The sequence below is a fragment of the Pristiophorus japonicus genome, chromosome 19 (assembly GCF_044704955.1).
Source record: "Pristiophorus japonicus isolate sPriJap1 chromosome 19, sPriJap1.hap1, whole genome shotgun sequence".
Classification (NCBI taxonomy): domain Eukaryota; kingdom Metazoa; phylum Chordata; class Chondrichthyes; family Pristiophoridae; genus Pristiophorus; species Pristiophorus japonicus.
The window spans coordinates 46,512,063-46,534,368 of NC_091995.1; the positions used below are offsets into that span (position 1 = coordinate 46,512,063).

General features: G+C 45.5%; 1 protein-coding gene and 1 pseudogene across 1 annotated transcript; both read right to left on the reverse strand.

The window, feature by feature from the left end:
* The window catches only part of LOC139230206 (nuclear factor 7, brain-like), a 926,603-nt pseudogene that overhangs the window by 172,175 nt on the left and 732,122 nt on the right, over nucleotides 1-22,306 (reverse strand).
* Nucleotides 11,894-16,772, reverse strand: LOC139230445 (probable G-protein coupled receptor 139). The gene is made up of 2 exons (XM_070862277.1): nucleotides 16,703-16,772; nucleotides 11,894-12,798 (listed from the first exon to the last, which is right to left on the reverse strand). Exons 1-2 carry the CDS (start codon nucleotides 16,770-16,772, stop codon nucleotides 11,894-11,896), a joined length of 975 nt encoding a protein of 324 aa, XP_070718378.1.

The following is a 22,306-nucleotide window of genomic DNA, read 5'->3' on the forward strand; positions in this document are numbered from 1 at the left end:
AGTGGAGGACGAGAGAGAAGATCTCGAGTCCATCGCCAGTGAGGCGATGGATCTCCTCGTGCCTGCCGCTGAGTCCCCCCTCATTCCTGCAAAGGAACTCCGGGACTTTTTGGTCCAGAGCCAGGGTCGCCGCAACCGAGCCCATCTGGCCCTGGAAAGATGGTCCGAGCCGGGGCTGCTCGTCGCGTCCGTCCACGCCACCGCTATGGCCACGGGCGGGCCCTTGTCAAAGGCGCAAGGCCTTGAGCTGCACCGGCTCAAAGGGTTCCTCGCTAGGCTGCTGAAGGAGTGGAGGTCAACAAACGACTCCGCTCCACCCCCCACAATAGGTTAGGTAGAGGTCGCACTATGCTTTTGTCATGAAGATAACCATAGCCAGCCTCAACATCAATGGCGGCAGAGAGGCACACCGTAGATTTAACAATTTTCGCACCTGCGGGAGGGGAAATATGCGGTGTGCTTCCTGCAAGAAACCAACACCGTTCCGGGAGACGAAGCCACAAGGCTCCTGGAATGGCAAGGAGAGATCCGCATGAGCCACCTCACTACCACTTCTTGGGGGTGGCCATCTTGTTGGCCCCGCATTTTCAGCCGGAGATCTTGGGGGTCGAGGAGGCTGTGCCAGGCCGCTTGCTGCACGTCACGGTTCACCTGGGGGACGTGCCGCTCCATCTCGTGAACGTGTACGCCCCTCAGCCCGGACCGCAGCAAACGCGCTTCTTCGAAGAGGTGTCCGCTCTTCTTGGCTCCGTCGACGTCGGTGACTGCATTGTCCTCGGGGGGGATTTTAACTGCACCCTCGAGGCGAGGGACCGCTCCGGTGCCCCGCAGAGCATGACAGCGATGGAGAAGTTGAGGGACCTGGTCGGGTCCTTCGACTTGGTGGACGTCTGGCGAAATCTCCATCCCGACTCCAGCGCCTTTACTTGGGTGAGGACTGGAGTAGGATGGTCCAGAGTCGACCGCCTTTAGGTGTCTCGGGTGTACGTTTCCTGCATCCCGGCGGCCTCCATGCGACCGGTGCCGTGTTCGGACCACCACCTGGTGTGGGCGGAGCTCGCTTCACTCTGCGCGAGGACTGGGTCCGCGTACTGGCATTTTAAAAACCAGCTGCTGGAGAACGTGCGGTTCCAGGACTCATTCCATCGATTCTGGGCCGACTGGAGAAGGAAGCAGGGGGACTTCCCCTCCTTGAGGCTATGGTGGGACTTGGGCAAGGTTCGCGAGGCGGTCGACCAAGAGGCGGGCGGCCAGGGTTGGGCGCCTAGAAAAAGAGGTGCTCGACCTGGAGTCGCGTCTCGGTCAAGTCGTCGAGGACCCGACCCTGCGGACGGTGTACGAAGCGAAGAAGGCCGCGCTGAAGGACCTGCAGCTCGTAGGGTCCCAAGGCGTGTTCGTGAGGTCGCAGATCCAGTTCCTGCGGGATCTGGACCGCGGCTCCCCCTTCTTCTACTCGCTGGAAAAAAGACAGAGTGTCCATAAGCAGCCCTTGACGCTGCTGGCCGATGACGGCTCTCTCGTCTCGGATCCGGAGGGCCTCAACAACAGGGCCCGTGAATATTACAGGGCTCTCTTCTCTCCAGAGCCGTCCAGCGAGGAAGCGCGTAGAGTTTTGTGGGAGGACCTGCTGAGGGTCGGCCCGGAGGGCGCCGAAAATCTGGAAGCTCCGCTAAACCTGGCGGAGCTGACCGGCGCCCTCGCCCGGCTCTCGAGGGGAAAAGCCCCGGGACTGGACGGGCTGACCGTGGAGTTCCACAGGGAATTCTGGGACATCCTGGGGGGCGACTACGCGTGGGTGCTGGGGGAAAGTCTGGCGAACGGGGAGATGCCCCTCTCTTGGCGCCGGGCAGTCATCGTCCTGCTGCCTAAGAAGGGCGATCTACGCCTCCTTAAGAACAGGCGCCCGATCTCCCTCCTCGGCACAGACTACAAAATCTTCACCAGGGCGATGTCTGCTCGCCTTGGCGCCGTGCTGAACCACATGATCCACCCCGACCAGTCCTGCATGGTCCCGGGCCGGACAATCCACGATAACATCCATCTGGGCTGGGACCTCATCCATCATTCCCAGGAGGCTGGTCTGTCGGTCGCCTTCCTATCTCTCGACCAAGAGAAGGCGTTCGACAGGGTGTATCACGACTATCTGTTCGGAATTCTGCGCGCTTTCAGGTTCGGGACGCATTTCGTCGCCCGGATCCGACTTTTGCACGCCGCTGCTGAGTGTCTGATAAAGGTTAACGGGTCCTTGACGGCGCCCCTTCGCTTTGGGAGAGGGGTGCGCCAGGGATGCCCATGTCCGGCCAATTATATGCCATCTGCGTGGTGCCTTTCCTGCGCCTCCTGCAGACGAGGTTGACGGGACTGGCTCTGCAAGGGCCGGGCGTGGAGGTCGTCCTCTCGGCTTACGCCGATGACGTGCTCCTCGCGGTAGAGGATCCCACTGACCTGCGGAGGATGCATGAGTGCCAGGAGATTTACTCGACCGCATCCTCCACTATGATCAACTGGGAGAAATGTTCCGGACTCCTGGTGGGTCAGTGGCGGGTGGACTCCCTGCCGGAGGAGTTCAGGCCTTTTGCCTGGAGCACGACCCATCTCCTCTATCTGGGAGTCTACCTTAGCCCCGACGAGGAAGCCTGGCTGGCGAACTGGCAAGAGCTGGAGACCAAGGTCGCCGCTCGCCTCGGGCGCTGGACAGGACTGCTCCGAGTGCTGTCCTACAGGGGTCGAGCGCTCATCATAAACCAGCTGGTGGCCGCCATGTTGTGGTACCGGCTGGTCACTTTGACCGCTCCATCTGCGTTTGTCACCAAGATGCAGAAGAAGCTGGTGGACTTCTTCTGGAACAACAGGAAGCACTGGGTCTCTGCCGCGGTCTTGAGTCTCCCGCTTGGGGAGGGCGGTCAGTCGTTGGTGTTCATCAGCACCCAGCTCACGACTTTCCGTCTTCAGACCCTGCAGAGATACCTTTACGTCGAGCCCCCTCCTAGGTGGCGTGCTCTGGCGACGTATTTCTTCCGCCAGCAGCACGGCCTCAATTACGACACGCAGCTCCTGTTTGTGAGCTTGGGGGGCGTCAGGACCGCCCTCCGGGAGCTGCCTGTCTTGTACAAGGATCTCACCAGGATCTGGATCAAAGTCTCCACCAAGCGCAGCTCTCCACCGGCTGGAGTGGCGGCTGTCCTGCAGGAGCCGCTGCTCGGGAATCCGTACCTCCACGACCGAGGTTTTAGGTGGCGGTCGGACGAGAGGGCTGTGGCTGGTGAGGTGACCAGGGTCAGGGACCTGCTCGATGGCGGAGGAGCGGGCTGGATGGCGCCAGACATGCTGGCGCGGTGCCTAAATTCCGCCAACGTCCGCCGCACGGCCGATGCCATCGTGTCGCTAAAAACAGCTCTGGGCCCTGACTCCGTTAGGTGCATCGAGGAGGCTCAAGCACGTGGGGAGATCACGTCCGAACTGACCCCTGTCCGGACGGAATTCCTCATCGGCGCCAAACCCCGGAACCTCCCTCGGGAGCTGGCACCTCACAACTTGAGCCGCCTCGAGGAAATCCCCTCCGTGCTTTCAGTTCTGCGCGAAGGGGTTTCCTGTACGGGCTTCTCCTGCACACTCTCAACTTTGCCATCCTCGCCTGCCGTCCGGACACGCCATGGCGTAACATCTTGCCGTCCGGAGGAGGCGGGGGTCCCCGGTGGAGGGCACTCTACATGGGAGTCCTCCCCGTATTTATCGGGGACTTGGCCTGGAGGGTGGTGCACGGAGCAGTCCCGTGCAATAAATTTTTAAGCCGGTTCACATGCTCCCAGGCCGCCAGCAATTTCTGCGGTCTGGAAGAGTCCGTGTTCCATGTTTTTACCCAATGCACGAGGTTGCAGCCCCTGTTTTATTATTTAAAGGGGCTGCTCCTGAAATTCTGGATGCAATTCAGTCCCACACTCCTGATCTTTGGGCACCCTGTGCGGAGGGGAGCGGGTAGGTCCGAGGGCCTCCTCGTAGGACTGCTCCTGGGCACGGCCAAGGGTGCCATCAGCCGGTCCAGGCAGCGGCGGTCGAGGGGGTCGTTCAACCTGACTGCCTGCCTCTCTTCCGCGCGTACATCTGCGCCAGGGTGTCCTTGGAGATGGAGCACGCGGTGTCCACCGGTATGCTCGCGGCCTTCCGCGAGAGGTGGGCACCGGAGGGACTGGAGTGCATCATCATGCCCGGCAACCAAATTTTAATTTGATTTTATGTTTTAAAGTTTAATTTGTTTTAATTGCCGGTGTTTTTAGTGCCCCCTCCCCTTTTATAGGGGGCACTTGGAGGAAAAATATATGATTTTAGTGCCCAAAAAAAAACTTAAAAAAAACAAAAAAACAAAAGAAAACAAAAAAAACACAAAAAGAAGGGCCTTGGAAATGTTGGTGCACCCCCCAGATCGAGGGGACACGATTTAATGATTTTATGTTTTAATTTTGTCCCAAAAAGAGTTCTGTGGACAAGCACTCCAAGGTCCCTCTGTTCATCTATCCTTCCAAATGCCCTACTGTTTAATGTGTATACCCTTTCCTTGTTAGCCCTCCCAGAGTGCATTACCTCAAACTTCTCTGAATTAAATTCCATTTGCCATTACACTGCCCACCTCACCAGTAGATTGCTATCCTCCTAAATCCAGGACTTTCCTCTTCATTATCAACCACACAGCCAATTTTAGTATAATCTGCAAACTTCTTAATCATACTCCCTATATTCAAATTTAGATAATTGATATTTACCACAAAAGCAAGGGACCCAGTACTGAGCCCTGCAGAACCCAATTGGAAATATTCTTGCATTCATAAAAACATCCTTCGACCATTACAATTTCCTTCCTACCTCGAAGCCAATTTTGGAACCAACTATCCACTTTGCCCTGGATCCCATGGGCTTTAACCTTTGTGAACAGTCTACCATGTTGGAGCTTATCAAAAGCTTTGCTGAAGTCCATGTACACTACATTATATGCACGACCGTCATCGACTCTCCTGGTTATCTCCTCAAAAAATTCAATCAGATTAGTCAAACACGATCTTCCTTTAACAAATCCGTGCTGACTGTCCCTAATTAATCCTTACCTTTCCAAATGTAGATTTATCCTGTTTTTCAGAATGTTTTCCAATACATTTCCCACCACTGAAGTTAGGCTGAGAGGCCTGTAATTACTCGGCATATCCCTTGCTCCCTTCTTATCAAGGGTACCATCTTAGCAGTCCTCCAGTCCTCTGGCAGCATGCCCATATGCAAAGAGGACTGGAAAATGACGGTCAAGGCCTCTGCTATCTGTCATAAGCTTCCCTTTTTTTTCTTTATCGTACCTTGTATGATCCTAGACATCCAGAGGGCTCTAGTATTAGTCCCACCCTTTTTCTTTAAGGGCACATATTTGGCCTGAACCCTCCGGATCTCCTCCTTGAATGCCTTCAACTGCTCTGAGAGATAGATGATCGACTTCCTTCGATTCCTCATCTCCGGAACAAAGTGATTCTAACCATTGCTGCCTTGTATTATCCTGTGGAGAATAACAGCTGCTAAAATATGTCTGATGTTCAAAACATTGAGGAGGAAAATCAAAACAAATGGAGCAAATGGGGTTAAAATGCTGTCCAACCACAGATTGGCCATCAAGGCGGGAGAGGTATAGAAGCTGGACTGGATAATACAGACCCACCAGGTATTGTCAATTATTTCCCGGAGTTCATATGTAAAATAAATTGGAACATTTTCTAAAAAGCTCAGTCCACAAACTGTCAGTACAACGATAGCTGCGGTTCTTTCGGTACAACACTTAGTTCTCAAATTCCGGCAACAAATGGCTACAAAGCGATCAAAGGTGAAAATCACTGTGAACCAGACTGAGCAGTCAATGACACAATAAATCAGAGTGAGATTGATTCTGCAGACGGAAGTATAGTTCAGGAAAGAATATGGGAAATAAATATCGTTGATCGCATACAGTATCACGTCAAATATCATGACCAGGAGATCCGCGATTGCCATGGCGATCAGATAGCGAGTGATGAATTTGGAGTGACCTAACTTTCCCCGGGAGAGAATCACAATCGTCAATAAATTAGCTGCAAGAGAAAAGAAGCGAAAGTGACTGACTGTAGGTGTAAGACTGGGATGAGCAGCGTGTGGAGAATCACACCGATTTGTCTATTTCTGTTGCTGTGGCTCAATCCTTGCTTTTTTCACAGTGTTTAAGCCGGAAAATCCTGGCAACGCGATTACAGTATGAGGACACACTATCTAATTTATGATGGCAATTAGTTCAAGGAAACAATAAACTGAGGTGGCATGAAGTGATTGTCTCCAGATTGCATCAGTTTATATCCACACAGTTGCAAAGATCGTCACCACCGATTCAGAGAACACACATCGGTGGTTAATGTTAGTGTGGCGATAGTGTGAAACAGGCCAAAGCGGATCCGTGATCTGTTATACAGCTCTCCCGATATTTCATAAATATGTCTTCACCACTGTTCACTCTATCGCGTTGTCGTAGACTTGATGCCTTTACTACAAATAGTCTGATTGATAAGGCTCTGTAATCTAATCATGTGAGGATTCACAGTGTATTAATCAGTCTGCTCGCATTAACAAGCACATTGGGGTTCATTTTAACTTTGGGCCATTGTGTAAAATGAATGCTATCAAATTATCCATCCTTTATACACCGTTGCCCATTGTCCATCCACTGGAGTCAATGGTCGGGGAATCGGGCGAGCGCAAAATGGGCGGTCAATTCGACTTTGCCCATTTTTTAGCAAATGCCCAAAGTTGAAACAACCCTGATTGAAATCACTGCCCATAGCAGCTTTTTGGGGAAACTAGTACTGGGTAATACATGTGTTCTTGCCAGCGTCACCCACATCCCAGGAACAAAGTAACACATTTGTCTTTCATCAAATGTGGATGGTGTTCCTGACGCACATTTCTCAAAACTCAGCATTAAACACGTGTTGGCCTCCTGGCTGGATGGTGATGGAGGATTGCGGGATATGCCGAACCGTGATGTTAGAGACTGTGGTGGTAAACAATTTCACTGCTAATTTGACCATCGAGCCTCGTGGACACCCAGAGTAGGAATGTACTGAACAGTGGTGGTGCCACAGGTCACGATGGAGTATCTCTTCATTTTGCAGACGAGACTTTGGGTAAATATTAATTTGCATTGTTGGAAGTGAACAGACCAGTTTTGCACCCCAGCCGATTGTACTTCTCATAGACTTCACTAGGAGTGAATTTCCACCTTTACTGCCGGACAGAAACCGGCTTTTAGTGGTCAGCCCCCTGTTTACACAGCCCTGGACTTTCTTTTCCTTTGATTTCAATGTAAACAAAAATCAAGTGAGTTTTAAAAGAACGCTACAGTCTGTTTTCATAACTAAAAGCAAAAATCCACGCAATGTATACTGAAGTCAGACAGGGTGTAATATTAGCTTTGACAATGCTGTAAACCGGGGGATATCCAACGCACCTCCCATTATACACCCCGTCCGATCCCCCCTTTTCATTGGCTTTAATGGAACGATAATTGTAATTACTGACTGCGTGAACACATCGGAACAGAAATAGATATTGTTGCAGATTTTGACTTGCTGTGATGGTGTAAAATGGGTGAAAGCGAATCGGCAGCAGGTTTTGCATTTCTCCCAATTCTTAATTCAATTGAAGTCAATAGAAATAAAAACCAGGAGAGATGTAAATTAGACGGCTCATTCATTATCACTCACTTTCCTACATTGCACAAAGTCAAGAACCACCTCAACGTGCTGGTTCTTGGACCTCTGAAATCCATGGTGATGGTGTGCCCACACTGGGGTATAGTTGGAAATTCTGGAATGGTCAGATATGTCCATATCAGAATAGTGTCAGACTTTCTGTGGAACGTGAGGTTGTTGCTTTCCAACAACATTGAATCTATTAGAACATAAGAACTAACGTATTAGAAGCACGAGTAGGGCAGACGCTGATTTTCAAACTCAACTCCACTGTCTAGTCCAAACCCCACATCCCTTGATTCCTTAAAGTCACAGATACACAAAGCAAGTGATTTCGTCAGTTGTATACAGCTGAGCAGCCCCGGGGATATGCTGAGATGTTGGATTTCAGCAACAACAGGCGCTGGGAGGAGAGGATGGAAACCGGGTTTGGCCTGATATATACCAAGTGCGAGGAAGATAAATGTGTACAAACATCTCAGTTGGCGTTGGGAAGGGCTATGGGAAATTATGGCCGTCAAATTCTAAAGATTTGGAAGTCAAAAGGGAATCTTCCCGCCGGCAGTGTAGCCGGAATTTGAAGCGGGACCCGGTAACACCCCTCGGGTCAATGGCAAATAGCCCTGCCTGAAGCCGAGTTTTTTTAGAAATATGGAACATTCCCCGAATGCTCATCACCTTTTTGGATATTTCACCATTTGGTCAACGATGAATTTTGCTGCGATTTATATTAAAATTATGATGTACATTCAGATTGTTTTCCAAAGGGATTCCGATTCTCACAGCAGCAGACACTGGGGTTGCGAGGGGGTGTTTGGCGGATGGCGGAAAGAGCTCACAGTTTTGAAAAGAAAAGTTAGATTGTCCACTTTGTGTTATTAGAATGCTATTTAAATAAACTTTCCAAACGTGTTCCCGAAATTAACAATGCCAGTTGGAAGTGAGATAGCTGATCCAAGTGAGGGCAGCGATTTCAGCCATTACAATTCGTCTCAGCTCCCTTCCATTATTTTTGGAAATCTTCTCCGCTTCTCTCTTTGAAATGATATTAGCGGCCCCTCATAAAATGATGTTTACAGTGAGACAGCTGCAGGAAAAATGCAACGAGCAGCGCCAGCCCTTCAACATGGCCTTCTTCGACCTTAGAAAGGTCTTTGACATTGTCAACCGCGAGGGTCTATGGAGGTCCTCCTCCATTTCGGATGCCCGTAAAATTTTGTCAACATCCTCTGCCTGCTCCACGACGACATGCAGGCCGTGATCCTTACCAATGGAACTAAACAACCCAACCAGTGGGAACCTGTTTAACATTCACTGTCTCCAGGCCGGGTCCAAGTCCACCCCGGGCTTTGTCATCGAGCTACAATACGTGGACGGCAGCTATGTCTGCGCACATAGAGAGGCTGAACTCCAAGTCATAGTCAATGTATTTACTGAGGCATACGAAAGATGGGCCTTACACTAAAAATCCATAATACACAGGTCCTCCACCAGCCTGTCCTTGCCACACAGCACTGCCCCCTAGTCATCAAGATCGACAGCCCGAGCTGGACAACATGGACCATTTCCCATACCTCCAGAGCCTCTTATCAGCAAGTGCAGACATTGACAATGAGATTCAACACCACCTCCAGTGCGCCAGTGCAGCCTTCGGCCACCTGAGGAAAAACGTGTTCGAAGACCAGGCCCTCAAATCTGCCACCAAGCTGGTCTACAGGCCTGCAGTAATAACCATCCTCCTGTATGGCACAGAGATTGGACCATGTATAGTAGACACCTCAAGTCGCTGGAGAAATATTGCCAACGATGTCTCTGCAAGATCCTGCAAATCCCCTGGGAGGACAGACACAGCAACGTTAGTGTCCTCGGCCAGGCCAACATCCCCAGCATTGAAGCACTGACGACACTTGATTAGCTCCGCTGGACAGGCCAGACACGAGATTCCCAAAGCAAACGCTCTACTTGGAACTCCTTCACGGCAAATGAGCCGAAGGTGGGCAGAGGAAACATTACAAGGACACCCTCAAAGCCGCCCTGCAAAAGTGCAACATCCCCACTGACACCTGGGAGTCCCTTGCCAAAGATTGTCCTAAGCAGAGGAAGTGGGAGGGGGCTGAGCACCTCAAGACACATCGCCGAGAGCATGCAGAAATCTAGCGCAGGCAGCAGAAAGAGCTTGCAGCAAACCAGTCCCACCCACCCTTTCCCTCAACATCTATCTGTCCCACCTGTGACAGGGACTGTGGTTCTCCTGTTGGATTGTTCAGCCAGCTAAGGACTCACTTTTAGAGGGGAAGCAAGTCTTCCTCGATTCCGAGGGACTGCCTATAATGATGATAAATTGTGCATGTTCGGAAAGATTCATGGAATTTGTTTGCTGTGATGTTGTTACAAAATTAAAAATTTTTTGAGTTTTACTTTGCATGTTTTCAAATAGGAAGGGAAAATATGATTATATATTAACCAAACTGCATCATTGCTCGAATTCTATTGTTGCTATTATGAAAAATCACCACGCCAGTGATGATATTTACTGTGCAGACCTGACAGTCTGTGCAAGAAGAATCTGATGGGATTTCTTTGCTTTTTTGGGCCTTTGTTGGAAAAAATGATGTTTAGTGAAGAGAACAGCCTAGTTTTAAAGCGAATGGATATGGACTGAGACCCGATGTAGTCGGCTAATTTAATCTCTCTAGTTGTAGATCAAAGAAGGCAACTTTAGTGGAAGGAACCCAGATATGTAGACCAATATATTGCCTTACAAGCAATGGAGTCAGTCCACATCTCGTTTTGTTGACGTTAAGTTAATTTCCATTGTGACTTAACTTCTTAGTTTTGCCTTATCTCTAATGCTGACTTGAGATCTGAACTCTGGGTTTACATAGAATTACATAAAATATACAGCACAGAAATCGTCCATTTGGTCAAAGCTGTCCATGCCGGCGTTTTGGCTCCAGTCAAAACTCCTCTCATCCTTTCTGATCTAAGTCGATCAGCAAAACCCTCCATACCTTTCTCCCTCATATGCTTATCTAGATTTCCCTTAAATGCCTCCATATTATTCGCCTCTCACTCTATCAAAACCTTTCCTAATTTCAAAGCCCTCTGTTAGGAAACACAAGTAGAAGGAGACCCAGCCTGTTCATCATTTCCTGATATGAATAACTTCGCAGTTCTTGAAATATCCTTTTATTTTCTTGCACACTCTCCAGCGCTGCTATATTTTGTTTTAAGATATGATGACCAGAGATGTGCAGAGTACTCCAAGTGTTGTCTAATCAAGGTTCCATACAAGTTTAGCATAACTTTTCTTGTTTTCAATTCTATCCCGCTGAAAATAAACCAGAGTGCTTGGTTTGCTTTTATTATGGCAGTATGGTCCTGCCTCACAACTTTTTGTGATTTGTGCATTTGTACTCCCAGACCTCTTTGTTCAACTACCCCATTTAGATTCTTATTTTCCAAGCAATATTTCACCTCCTAATTTTTCTTACCCAAATGTGAAATCTCACACTTATCTGTTAAAATTAATTTGGCAATTAAATGACCGCTACACATTTATGATGTGTTCTTGTAATTTGTTGCAGTCTCTCTCAGCAGTTACTATCTCCTTCCAGAATGTGTTGTCGTCCGCAAATTTAGAAATTGAGCTTTTGTTACTAAAGTCCAAATCGTTAATATAAATTATGAGCAAACGTTGTATATTTATAGCTTGGGGAAAAAATGGCAGTTCAGTCAGGACATTATCACTGAAAGAATAAAATGCACAGGGGATTATTTACAGAATTAATCAGTTGTGGGGAACAGTTAGCTGTTTCAACAAATAACTACATGTGTTACTGACGGGAGTGGGGCTTGAGGGATAACGAAACTGCTGTAGAGTTTAGATCAATTGAAAGCAACAGATATATTTGTCTAATTGATTTTATTTCGGATCTGAAAAATTGTTTTGTATTTGTTCAGGTCTGATATTGCATGTCTTACAATGTCGCAAATGTTAATAATACCCAAGCATCTTTGATCTAATATGGGGACCCGATGACAACCCCATTTGCTTTTGGAGATTCCTGTGTGCTGTTATCAATTAAACAACTTCTCCTCGTTTACGATGGATGTAATTGCATTTTAATTCTGTGAAGCAATTTAACTCATTTCAGTAAATTAGCAATGAGAGCAAGGGGACGCTTAATCACATTCTTCAATTGTTCTCTGAATTTGCTCTGGGACACTGCATAAATAAACTTGTTAGTGCAAGAACTCAAACACCTCAGCATGTATCCAGATAGTTCTGCAATGGTAAAAGAGTTGCTGTAATCTACTTCTAAAAATTGAGTACTTGTAAATTGCACACATGTGAAAACTATGAAAATTACCATCCATAACAATATAAAACTGCCAGATATAGCGAGGAGTAAAATGATCGATTTCCTTCGGTTCTCCATTTCTGGATCACTGTGATTCTGAACCTTGATGTTTCCTCGAAGTCCCGTCCTCACTCTATTGGCCAATACAATGTGCCTGATGGTCAGGGCATTCAGCAGCATGATCAACACAAATGGAGCAAATGGGGTTAAAATTGTTTCCAACCACAAAAATGCTACCCATATGGGTAAGATGTAGAAACTTGATTTTACATAGCAGGACCATAGTACATTGTCAGTTATTTCCCGTGGTTCATACACAAAGTAGATTGGAATATTTTCTAATAAGCTTAATGAACACACCACTGTTATCACCACAGCCACAGTTTTTTCGGTGCAATATTTTGTTCGTAACGTTTGGTAGCAAATAGCGACACATCGATCAAATGTGAAAGCCACCGTTAGCCAGACAGAGCAATCAATGGAAACAAAAAGTAAGGCGAGATTGAGACTAGAAATCGGAGTATAGTTCAGGAATGAATGTGAAAAATAAGAATCTTTCATCTCATACAGAACCACTTCAAATATTAGGACCATCAGATCAGCCGCTGCCATGGCCACCAGGAAACGGGTGATGCATTTGGAGAGACCGCACTTTCCACGGGAGAGAATGACGATTGTCACCAAATTAGTTGCAAAAAAGAGGAAATCAAATTACTAACTCTCTCCAACCTGACAGGATGATCAGTCGAAATAAATGTGTATGAAATTCATGGAAAGGTTTCTTATCACTCAGATCTCTCTCTCTTTATTTCTCCCAATCGATCAGATGATACTAGTAATTCTTAGAAGATACATTTTTTCATGCGTACACGTCGCTAACTTATTCTGAGTTACTTCAAAGGAACAAAATGCTGCAGTGAATGGTTTGATTTTCAACTTTCCACTGGGCCAACAATGGGCTTTTCCGACTGGTGGCCACAATTGAATCCACCTGAGTTTAATTTTCTTTCACTTCAACATAAAGGAATGTCCAGCTAGGTGCAACAAGGGCAGCTGATTTGCTTATCCCTGTCCCTCCAGACACATCACGGTGAAGCTTTCCATCTGTCCTTCCTGGTGTAAACCGGCGTTGTGGAGCCACTGACAGACAATATCGGATGGCCAAACCCTGATCGCCAGTTTTAAGCGAAACTTCAGGTTGAAAATTTACCCCAGTATCTGCTTATTGCAAATATTCTCAATAATCATACAATGTAGGTTTCAGGGCGATAGCACGATTCTGAATGCAATATTCAATCGTTCAATCTTTGGAGAGCAGGTTCCAATTCCTACCAGGTGTCCTTCCCGTGCTTTTTCTCAGCAAAGGACCAGAAAATAAAGCTTTCTCAGTGACACATTGCTTCATATACACAATATAATAAAAAACATTTTATTATGGATTGTGTCCCAACTATATGTCACCCGAATATCTTACATCAAAGCAACCAGTTAAATGACGAGCGATATATGAGCCTGAGCATGGACAGAGGGAATTTTATGACATATCCGATATTATTAGAAAAGTGGACACTGGTTTGCCTCAGATGCAAACATTTAAAGCGCATTTGTAATTTAGTTCATTAAAATTGTACAATAGCTATTAATACAAATCGCGCTCCGGAAATAATAACTATGCTGTGTAAATAAACGCAGGATCACCGAGGGGGTAATGCGGGGGCTGCCCGCTCGATGTCCATTTCCTTAGACCAATGGAGCTGAATATTGGGAGGGGTATATAACAGGTCATTCCGCCCAAGGATGTCTACCCCCAGATACCTGCTGCTACTTGAGATGACCGTCTTAAAGAATTTCTCAACATTCCTCCCAGATTTATTCCGAGCTGTGTATTTTAATCAAAGTGTAAATATTGTCCACTGTGTATGGCAAATAAACTGTTCTTTAGCGTCTAGTCTTAGCCGAATAATGTAAAAACCAATAGCTCTTGTCTCAGACCCAAATCGCTAATAGGAGCAGATATTTAAGCTTTTGGAACTGCACCTTGTAGAAACATAGAGCAGGAAATCTCTCTGACAATATGGACAACCCATATAATTACCATCTCATAATAGATCTATTTCCTGTTTTGCGCCTGATGTATGAACTAACTTCAGTAACAAACAATGTTTAAAAAAAATCTACCGACAGATGAATTAACATTTATTATTGCTTTGAATTATTTATTTCTTAGGTTAACAAATGGGGAGAAAAAACAAGCAGCAAAGAGGGAACTTTTCACCTTTAACACATGGATGATAATGTAAAGAACAGGTGCCTTGCCCATTGTAAACCTCACGTGACCTTCATCGCATTGTTGGAGGTGGAAGTGACCAGGGCATCAGGGATGTAGTGTGTGCAGCAACATTATTGAATACAATTACTGGGGAGGGATCGGCAGATCTCCTCTGATAACCTTAACCCTTTACACTGTTTCTCCTGGATTACAATGATATTTTTTCGAGGCTGTGGTGGGACTTTGGAGCAGACCAGTGGACATTCTATTGGAGTCACTCTATTTCTACCATACACAGAAACGTGGGATAGGTTGTAGTCTTCATCGCCTGGGCATTAAACATCAGCCCGCTCTGTGGGATAGAAATTTGTTTTGGGCAGTAGCGCTGAACAGGATGGTATCGCATCGACCGCCTGTTATACCCCTCCCTTGATATTGTGTTCTATTGAAGTCAATGGGACTGAATATCGAAGGGTGTGAGAGGCATACACGATAGATAATGAGGGAGCTCGACAAGGTGGACACAGAAAGGACATTTGCACTCATAGGGGAAACTAAAACTAAGGGACATAGTCTAAGAGTAAGGGGTCACCCATTTAAAACCGAGATGAGGAGACATTTCTTCTCTCAGAGGGTTGCAAATCTATGGAATTCTCTGCCCCAGAGAGCTGTGGAGGCTGGGTCATTGAATAAGGCGGAGATAGTCAGATTTTTGAGCGATAAGGGAGTAAAGGGTTGTGGGGAGCGGGCAGGAGGTGGAGCTGAATCCATGATCAGTCATGGTCTTATTGAATGGCGGAGCAGGCTCGAGGGGCCAAATAGCCACCTCCTGCTCCTATTTCTTATATTATTATGTTCTTATGTTCTGCTAATACCAGTCTACCCCTGTATATAAGAAGGCAAATGTGTTAGCTGTGGCCACAAATTTTATCAGAAATCGCCCGAATTTCATCCATTGGTAGTAATGGAGGACAATCCGCTGTTTTTAGGGAAACATGTCCTCCGCAGAGGATTTGGCATTTTGTGCTTAGCCCAGACGATGCATAACACCCCGGATGTAAAGACTAAAATCTATCCCATGGTTACCAGAGAAATCACCACTTGCATTTAGAATTACAACAATCAGCAACAGCTTTAGTCGCACTTATCTCGTTTTGTTTTGCAGCCTCAGAACTGACTCCAGCTTAAGGTAACACAATATATCACAGTTTCAGAATCAAGCGCTTCAGGTTCTCCATAAGCTCTATTACCTAATAGTTGCCAGCAATCAATGACTTCGCCTGACACAAACATATAGTGGCCATTGCACCCACGGGTTTCCATGGCCAGTAGCAGCGATAGAAGCTCATTGCTGCCGTCCCAACTCGGAAAATTAATGGCCATGGACACAAATTATATTTAGATTGACTTCCCCCGCACCAGTCCGCGCTTTACAAATGTGACTCAAAATGACGAGGTGTTGTAGACCAAAATGTATACCATAGTCTATAGTTATGTTATAAATACACCAACAACTTCGAGTTTCATCCTAAGAGGTTTCTGCATGCAAGGCATGCCAGATGTAAGTGGTGAAATTGTTCTTCGCCAGTAGTGCAAAATAAACTCATAGCGAATAGACAGTCTGCTTCACAATGTGCGGATTTCTCTCAAAGAAAACCAACATCAGACCGGGTGTAAAATGAGCGGCCCATTCCCTCCGAGTCCGTCTCGCGCTGCTGAGGAAGACCAATTTCAGCGCCTGAGGTTCAGTTTCCAGCCTTGTTTACCCGCTGCTGGCTAGCTGCATGCGGCGGAAGGGCGTCCTGAGCTGCTGCCAGTTGGGAAGTACGGGGAACCATTCGGTTCCAATGCTAATCTGCTAATGGGCGGAATGCTATCCCAAGGAGGCGAGAATACGCCAGCAGTGCGAGGGAATGTTTTGTGGGGCAGTTTCTTCTGGGTCACAAATATACAACAGAAAATTTCCTTTGTCTTTTCTTTAGCAGCCTCCTGAAATCCCTTTAACAATTGCTGGTTTGGCAACTGGATCCGATACTAATACTTGTCTTAGACACAAAACTACAAGACTGTCCTTTAAGACCGAGACATATCTACTGAATTGCTGAATTTAAGTAGTCAGAGTAAATTGTGCTTCTACTGAAGTTGTTACATTAAAAATATGACAGAATCTTGGAGTCATTTGGTTTACTTCTGTGATGCCGATAATCAGTTTCTGCAAATCAAACACATCAAAACAAACAGGTAATATCATTACACGACAGCAGGAACAGTGACACAGTGAAGCACTGTTGAAGATGAGCATTAAATGATTGTAAGAGGCTCACCAGGAAGACCAACTATTGCAAGAATCGGATAGTAAATGTTTTCTATCTGTATGATTATCGGCCTTTCCATTGTGTGAGAAAAACGAAGTTGCCAGTTTGCGTTGAAAAACTTCTGCTTTCAAATTCAGGTCTTATTTATATCTCAGAGAAACCTCAAGTGACACATGGACATTACACAATAATTCTCATTAGTTACTGTCATTTGAAAAAAAAAATGAAGGCGAGTAATATTCACCCCTACTCATCAGGGATATTTTGCAATGCTATTCTCCATTGAAAGAGTAAGGAGTCAAGAATATTAATGTCATCATACGTTCCAAACAAACTATTTCGACACCTGATTTCCCATAGCAATGGTACAAGACTCTTGAAGCTGACGATATTTATTTATAGTTTAATGCGAGGCATTTGATGGAATAAATGTACATCATTATGATGGATTAGCTTTCTCTCGATCCTAGTTACACCAAGAATATTTTCTATCTTCTTTAATTTATGCTATATTTAATTTATATTAAGCACCTCAATGCTACAGGTGAGATCGAAGAGCATTCAGATACACAAAGAAAGTGATATAGTCAGTTGTATACAGCTCAGCAGGCCACAGATATGCAGAAATGTTAGATTTCTGAAAGTATGAACAGACCTTGTGCAGAGGTAAAAGAGAGATTAACAGTTAGATCGATATGTGTCCCCTCGAATGTCATTTGAATAATTCCTCTGAAACACTTAGCCACACATGATCATGAAATTTCATTCAATTCCATTGTTCCCATAGTAATGACGACATGAACTGTGCAGACCACAGTCATATAATTGTGGTATATTCTCTGCTACATCACAAGCACACCTGCTGGTACTCTACTTGCAACAAAACGATTTGATGAGTCAGAAATAATCGAATCATTCCAACATTCAACTCCTTCCACATCTGTAGGTAAAATATGATCAATGTGAACAAACCTAACCTGTCCATGATCAAGCATTTTGACCAAATGTGTGCGAGGACCACATATCTTCACCACTCTTCCTGATAATCACTTTAATCATTTATGGTGACAGTGTAATATATCACTCCATCTAGTGGACGACTGATCCACCTCGTAGACTACTGTGGTAATGCAGCCATTGCTGTAAATAAATAAAGGCATCAGATAGGTTCCTGTGTTAAGAGTTATCTTGAATTCTGTGTGTTTGTGATGTCGTAGAGAATATTCCGCATTGGGGACCCTCACTGAAATTTTTGTTGGTGGATGAATCCAGTCAAACAACAGAGAGACTAGAGAGGTCATTTGTGTTGCAGAACAGCTAAAAATCCGTTTTAACGTGACCGAGAAGCTCGAAATGTTTTTCATCGCAAATAGTACCATCGAAGCCCCCGATGATGAAAACAGTAATCGGGGGATTTTAGAAAGTAAACGGGCTATTTTCCTGACTAAAGCATGCCCAGAGGTGTATGAAACTCTGAAAAATGTGCGTGTTCCCGTCAAGGCAAAGGACACATCACTTATGTTAATTTTAAGCAAGTTAGAACTGCACGACAGGCCTGAGCCTCTGGAAATTGCTGAAAGTTCTCATTTTGTAATATGAGATCAGTGAACCAGCGAGAGTATTAGTGAGTACATTGTAGCATTAAAAGAGCTATGCATTCACTATCATTTCCGAAACTTTCAGGACCGAGCTTTTTATGACCGCTTTGTTTTTGGGGTGAAAAATGAAGCAATCAGACGAAAGTTGTTGACATCTTCTAACTTGACTTTTAATTTAGCTTGTCAGACAGCCATGTCAATGGATATGGCTGACCAATATTCCCGAGAATTTTGTATCATTTCCAGTCGTCAGACAACCGAGGTGAATCGCCTGCAGGTTAAAAATAAAATGCAGTTGGGCCCCAAAGCCTCAGCACTTGGCCAAGATAATCATGCATTGAAATGATGCCAGGGACAACACATTGCTCAAAGTTGTCCATATGTGAAGGCAGAATGTGTCTTCTGCAGGAAAACTGGGCATCTTGCCAAGACATGCCAACTGACCAACTTTCAAGGTGATAAGAAGAAATCCCCAGAGAGTACATAGCATGGAAGAAAAGCAACACGAGGAGGGGGTTTTGGAGATACACGTCATCAGGACCACAAAGGTATCTCACAGCGATTCACGAAGTATCATCATCCAAATAGACATTGCAGGAACGAAAATACCCATGGAAATCGACACTGGTGCATCCATGGGTGTAGTACCGGAATCACTATATCTCGACAAATTGCGTGATTTCCGATTGGAGAAATCCAAGGTAGAGCTGCGAGGCTACTCAGGAAAGAACATTCCTGTGGTAGGACATGTCACAGTACCGGTGAAATACAAGGATTAATTTCCCAGCTTACCTCTCTTCATGGTGGCAGGAGACAAGCCTGCCTTGCTAAGTAGAAATTGGTTTGGATCACTGAAGCTGGATTGGAATACGATTTTTCATGTTGAGACGAGATTTGCATCGAAGGATGATGTTATCAAGAAGTATCCAAAGGTGTTCTGTGAAACAGGCAATCCGATCCAAGGCTTCAAGGCGAGTGTCAGAGTACAGAAGGATGCTAGACAAGTTTACTGCAAGCCACGTCTTGTACCAGATACTCTCAAGGAGAAAGTTGAGCAAGAACTCAAAAAGCTAGTGACTGAGAACCTTTTCTCTAAGATAGGTCGATGTGATTGGGATACATTCATTGTTGTTGTACCTAGGTCAGAAGGTAAGGTATGGTCATATGATGTTTATAAAGTAACCATAAACCAAGTTCTAGAGGGTAGTCTCCCCAATACATTGCCAAATGTAGATGTGTTCACAATGCTGACAGTTGGATAGATTTCTCAAAGTTAGATCTTACAAATGCCTACTTACAACTTGAACTAGATGAGGAGTCCAATTCATGCTTGACTATAAATACTCATCTAGGCCTATAACAATTTAATAGGCTACCATTTGGAGTGTCTTCCACCCAGCCATATTCCAAGGCACGATGAACAGATTTTGCAAGGCATTGAAGAGGTAGTGTGTTATTTAGATGATATAATCATTTCAGTACCAAACAGGCAAATCCATAATAACATGTTGAATGAAATGTTCAAACAGCTGGAAAAGCACAGAGTGCGATTCACTGTTTGCAAGTGAGAGTTATTTCAAAACTCGGTGGAATACATAGGGCACACAGTAGACAAAGATGGTTTACATCCAACCAAGCGTGGAGGCCCCGACCTGCGAGAGACCATCAGCAGCAGGTCAGGGCTATAAAAGTAGTGGCGAATGGCTGTCATGGGCAGTGTGCAGGCCCCGACCTGTGAGAGACCCATCAGCGGCAGGTCGGGGCCATAACAGGAGCTGCGAGTAGTGGCCATGGGCAGCGTGCTCCTTTCAAGGAAATATTGGATCCAAATCCAAAGAAACGGCAGTTGTCGTTGGACCACAAATTGGTTAATTTTCTAATTACTTTTTGTAATACTCCTCATACAACTACTGATAGAACACCAGCAGAGTTGTTTCTCAAATGGCAGCCACGAATTAGATTCTCGTTGTTTAGCCAGACTTGGCACAGTCCGTAGAAGAGAAACAATTAAGACAGAAAGTGAATCATGATGGAGGTAGAGTAAGAGGGAGAAGTGTGAAATTAAATCAGAAGGTGAGAGTGAAGAACCATCACCATAAATGGTTAAAGTGCTTACCAGGAGGAGTGGTGAAGATATGTGGCCCTGTCATTTGAATAAATCTTCTCAATGCTTAGCCGCACATGACCATGAAATGTCATTGAATTCAATTATATCCATAGTAATGACGACATTAACTATATAATAGTTATAATATTAATGGGGTTCTCTTTGTATTTGTCCATGCCTTTGTTTGAAAATTAATGCAGCAGAAAAGTAACCAGTTGTGTGTTGAAGAGGACAGCCTGGTTGGAATGTTACTACACATGGGCCCAGATTTTGAGATTGGGGGCTTCCGACCTGAAACATTTCTGCAAATCTACCTGGTAATCCTGGAGGTTTGGATACTTCTGGTCCTGGCGCTCTATGTAAAGGTCTTCATGGAAGCACACGTATCCCAGGATCATAAGGGTTCCGTACTCATCAATGGGATCACGTGGGCCTGCTCAAGCTACCAGAGTAGGGGTATTCCCATTCAGACTTTTGATGATTCCATATATAAGGAACAACCATAAGTATGAATGGTAATCCCCCCCCCACCACCCCGCAAAACATATAAACACAAAAAAACATCACATATGTCAAATTAATGCAAATTGAATGTAATTAATTATTTGAAACAACATTTTTTATTTTTTTACGAATAAATTTACTTACTTTCAAGGGTCTAAAAATAAACTTACCTGATTCAACAGGATTTGCAATGTTTACGTTATGTTTTTAATATCTTTCCCAGTATTGAAAAATTTTACACTGATAAGAGCAGGCCTTACATCTGCTTTTTTCAGTCATATAACTTTGAAGGACTTTCGCTGGGCAGGTGTTCGGCAAATAGCCCAAACCTCTGCCCACGAAGGTCCTTTAATTTCGCAAGCATGCGATCAGTCAACAGAATTTTTGACAGATCACAAGTGCCGGGTTTAGGGGCCTGTGCCCTGCAGGGTCCTAAACCTGGAACTTAAGTGGACACCAGGGGCACATGCGTCCCTCTTATGCACCTGTGGGGAGGGTGACAATCAGTGATTTTAATCTGTCTGATTGGGGAACAATTAAAGCATCTTTTATTGGAAAGAGCAAGTATATATAGAAATTAAACACAATGCATCATAAACTCTGAACTTTGCCAACGTTCCACCTTATTGAATCCAAGCGGTTTGCTGTTCCCTGAGGATCTTCCACTACACACATCCTGTGTGAGGTTTTTCATGACTTTTGTTCTGACTACAGATCTGAAATGATGGACACAAACGATAGAGAAGTAATGGTTGGGCCAAAGCAGAAGTGGAAAATGGCATCTCTCAGAGGCTCTATTTTAACTCCAGAGAATTCCGTTCATGGTGCACATGCCTGGGAGCGTCAGTCGGCAGGCTTCACTGGTTTTAACAGTACAGTAGCATCGTAGCTATGTTGCTGGAATAGTAATCAAGATGTGTGGACTAATGATCGGGAGATGTAAGATCTAAACCCACCACGGCAGCTGGGGAATTTAAATTCAGTTAATTAAATAAATCTGGAATAAAAGCTTGTGTCAGTAACGGTAACCATTACACTATCTTATTGTCATAAAAACCCATCTGCTACACTAATGTCCTTTAGGGAAGGAAATCTGCCAGCCTTACCTGGCAAGGCCTATATGTGACTCTAGACCCACAGCAATGTGATTGACGCTTAGCCGCCCTCCAAAATGGACAACTAAGCCACGATATCCTGGTGATGTCCGGTCACACTGTTAGGACAGACCCAACAGATGCGGCGGCACACTAGTAAATGGCCTGGTGGAAGTGACCCTTGCAATACTCAACATTGACTCCGGAACCCATGAAGTCTCAGGCATTAGATTAAGTATGGGCAAGGAAAGCTCCTGCTGATTATTACCTCCCGCCCACTATGAGCTAATGAATAAATGTTGAACACCAC